General features: G+C 54.7%; 2 protein-coding genes across 2 annotated transcripts in view; both read right to left on the bottom strand.

Annotated features, from left to right (window-relative positions):
- Positions 1 to 749: 749 nt before the first annotated feature.
- GUITHDRAFT_52898 (hypothetical protein) lies at positions 750 to 989 on the bottom strand (the record flags this gene model as incomplete). Its single annotated transcript, XM_005833558.1, has 1 exon — positions 750 to 989. A coding segment is annotated over one exon (240 nt), but the record flags the coding sequence as incomplete, so codon positions are not given.
- Positions 990 to 2,375: 1,386 nt separating this feature from the next.
- The window catches only part of GUITHDRAFT_138024 (hypothetical protein), a gene marked incomplete at both ends in the record, with an annotated part of 5,701 nt that continues 5,322 nt past the window's right edge, over positions 2,376 to 2,754 (bottom strand). Inside the window, one exon of the mRNA XM_005833559.1 lies at positions 2,376 to 2,636. Within this exon, the coding sequence (XP_005833616.1) occupies positions 2,376 to 2,636 (261 nt within the window). The remainder of the gene's footprint in view (positions 2,637 to 2,754) is intronic.

Consider the following 2,754-nt stretch of genomic DNA (forward strand, 5'->3'; position numbering starts at 1 on the left):
GTGTTGCCGTTCTCCCTCGCTTCCAGTCTGAAGGGGAGGGAGGGAAGAAGACAGGACAAGTGATGATGATGTTGAGGGGGGGAGGAAGGAAAGTAGAGGAGGAGGAGGAAGAGGAGGAGGAGGAGGAGGAGGGAGGGAGGAAGGAGGAGGAAGGAGTCAGCACATGGAGGAACCAGCATGGACAGGCTCTTACATGTTCGCCCCGTGCTTCCTGAGAGCTTCGAGCCTCGTCACATCCCCCTGGTGCGCTGCTGCAAAGATCTTCTGGTCGCTGACATCCAGGTGTTCCTCCTTGTCCTGCACTGCGACTGACGCGCCGCAGTGGGAGCAGGGGAAGAACATGCGGCAGCATCGAAGCTCGTGCAGCTGCAGGTTGGCCTTGGGGATGAACTCCCTGCAGAAGCTGAGGAGGGGTCAGATGCTGACTGGGACGGGAGGGGGGTTAGAGGAGAAGAGGAGGAGTGAATGCGGGAGGGAAAGTTGAAGCAGGAGCACGGTTCAGAGAAAGGAGGAGGAGTGTGGGACGGCAGAATGAGCAGGTAAGAGAAGAGGGAGAGAGGAGAAGAGGGAGAGGGAGGGGGGAGGTGGAAGCAAGCTCCTCACCTGCAGACCGCCTGATCCGGTCGGAGGTTCTCCTCTCCTCCAGCTTGCTCCGCCACGTTCTCCCTCGACTTGCGGTTGGTGATGTCGCTCAGGGTGCGGGCGTGTGGCGGCTTCGAGCCATTCTTGTAGAACTTCTTCTGAAACTTCATCAGCGTGAAGACAAGATCGTTCCTGTTCCTTTTCATGGCGATCTGAAGTGGTGTGTCCAGGATCGCGTTCCGGATCGTCATGTCAGCCTTGCTCTCCAGCAGCAGCCTCGTCGCCATCGCATGCCCTCCCCGCACCGTCACGTGGAGCAGCCGGTCAGACAGCTGGTTGCTCGCATCGACGTCTCCTCCTCCCTCAATGTATCGACGCAAGGACTCTACATCTCCCTGCTCAGCTGCAGAGAACGCTTCCTCCACGCTCACATCCCCCTTGGACTCTCTTGCACTTCCCCCCGCCTTGTTCGCCTCGCTGTCCTGCCAGACCCGCATGGTCCCGACTGACATGGTCCCGGTTTCACGTCATCACTATCTGCATTGTTACTTCACAACGTTGAAAACACAAGGCTAGAGGAAAGAATGAAAAAAAAAAAAAAGATAGCCCTCACTCACCTTGTTTCAATGCACGATGTCCGCCAAACCCAACCAAGCATTCATTTAGGAAATGCCTTGCCAGACAACTGTCGACAAAGGATTTCATCATCATAGCAGGAAATACTTTCACAAGACAGACAAAAAAAGATTGTTGTCACAACATCAAGAAGCCAAGAAAGCGCTGACTTCATTTTGATTTTCTTCGGGCATTTGTGTGATAACATCAGAATGAAACTAACTCTGCTTGATCTTCACCACTAATCATCAAATCGCTCCTATCTATCCTGTCTTCGCTTGCCTCGCTGAACATCCCCTACCCTTTTCATTATGCTCTCTTAATCCTTGTTTCATCTTTGCATCTAATCTCGATGCTGACATTCCTTCCTTACATCTCACCTCTCAACCCTCTACTCTCCTCCACCACATTCCCCCCATCTCCGCTCCCCACGCGCTGCTCCCACCCGCCGCCCTGTCCGTTCAGGCGTGCATCTTTTGAAAAAATGCGTGGGGGTTTCTTATCTGATGGTCTTGAGAGAGGGGTAGGGTCCAGAATTGTGGGAACGGGTAGGTAGGGGTGGTCAAGTATGAATTCATACTCGAAAGTCAATGGGTGGATGTCCGGGGGTGGGGTGGTGAAAGGTCTTGAACCGCAAGGTAGTGGAAACGACTTCAGGAGGGGTACCATCGACTGTTTCCCGAGGGGGTAGGGTAGTGTGTTAACGTACGGCAACGAGACTGGAACAATTTGGTACAGGTAGGGAGCAGCTCAGTCAGGGGGTGGGGTGGGGTACTCCAGTCAATAGGCCAGCGCCTCAGTCGTCCGGACTCCGGATGCGAACTCGGAACCCGATCGCCCGGGGCCCGCCGGCCGGGCGCAAGGAAACCGTTGGAAAGTACCCTTTACTGAAAGTTAAGTTAAAAATCAGTACGAAAGTACCGTATGGGATCAAGTCAAGGAATACAACTTGAACGGTACGAGTATATTAGACTTGTACTATGACAAAGAAATGCAAATGTCACTGTGAGTAGTGGATGAAAGGGACGCGACTCTGGCAGGCAGATCCGTTGATATTGATTTTCACTGACACACACACACAGAGTTCTCCCTTCTGCCTCTTCCTCCCTCCGACCGGACTGACTGAGTCCCCCGACTCGGTCCCGCGGCCTTCCGGCCGAACTTTGAGTGCCTCAGCATTACTTGGAGCCTTCGCTGCTCTCGCTGTTGTCCTCGTTCCCCTTGCCCGCGTCGATCCTCTCATCCGTCCTCATTCCTGTTCCGCACACCGTCATCCCGACATTCGCAAACCCCCCCCCTCCTCCTCCTCCCTCCACCACCACCTCTTCCTCCTCCTCTCTCACCATCTTATCAATGCGCGATATCCGCTCGATGAAGAGAGCGGCACGAGCCAAAGAGGCGAAGTACTTCTTCTTGCCGCGATGTTTGGCTAGCGTCCTCTGAGGAAGAGGTTGAGAACGGAGATGGGGAGAGAGGGGGAGAGAGGAGGGAGAGGTGCTGACGAATGAGGGAGGGAGCGAGGAGAAGAGGAAGAGAAGAGAGGGGGGGGGGGACTTC

The sequence above is a fragment of the Guillardia theta genome (genome assembly GCF_000315625.1).
Source record: "Guillardia theta CCMP2712 unplaced genomic scaffold GUITHscaffold_29, whole genome shotgun sequence".
Lineage (NCBI taxonomy): Eukaryota > Cryptophyceae > Pyrenomonadales > Geminigeraceae > Guillardia > Guillardia theta.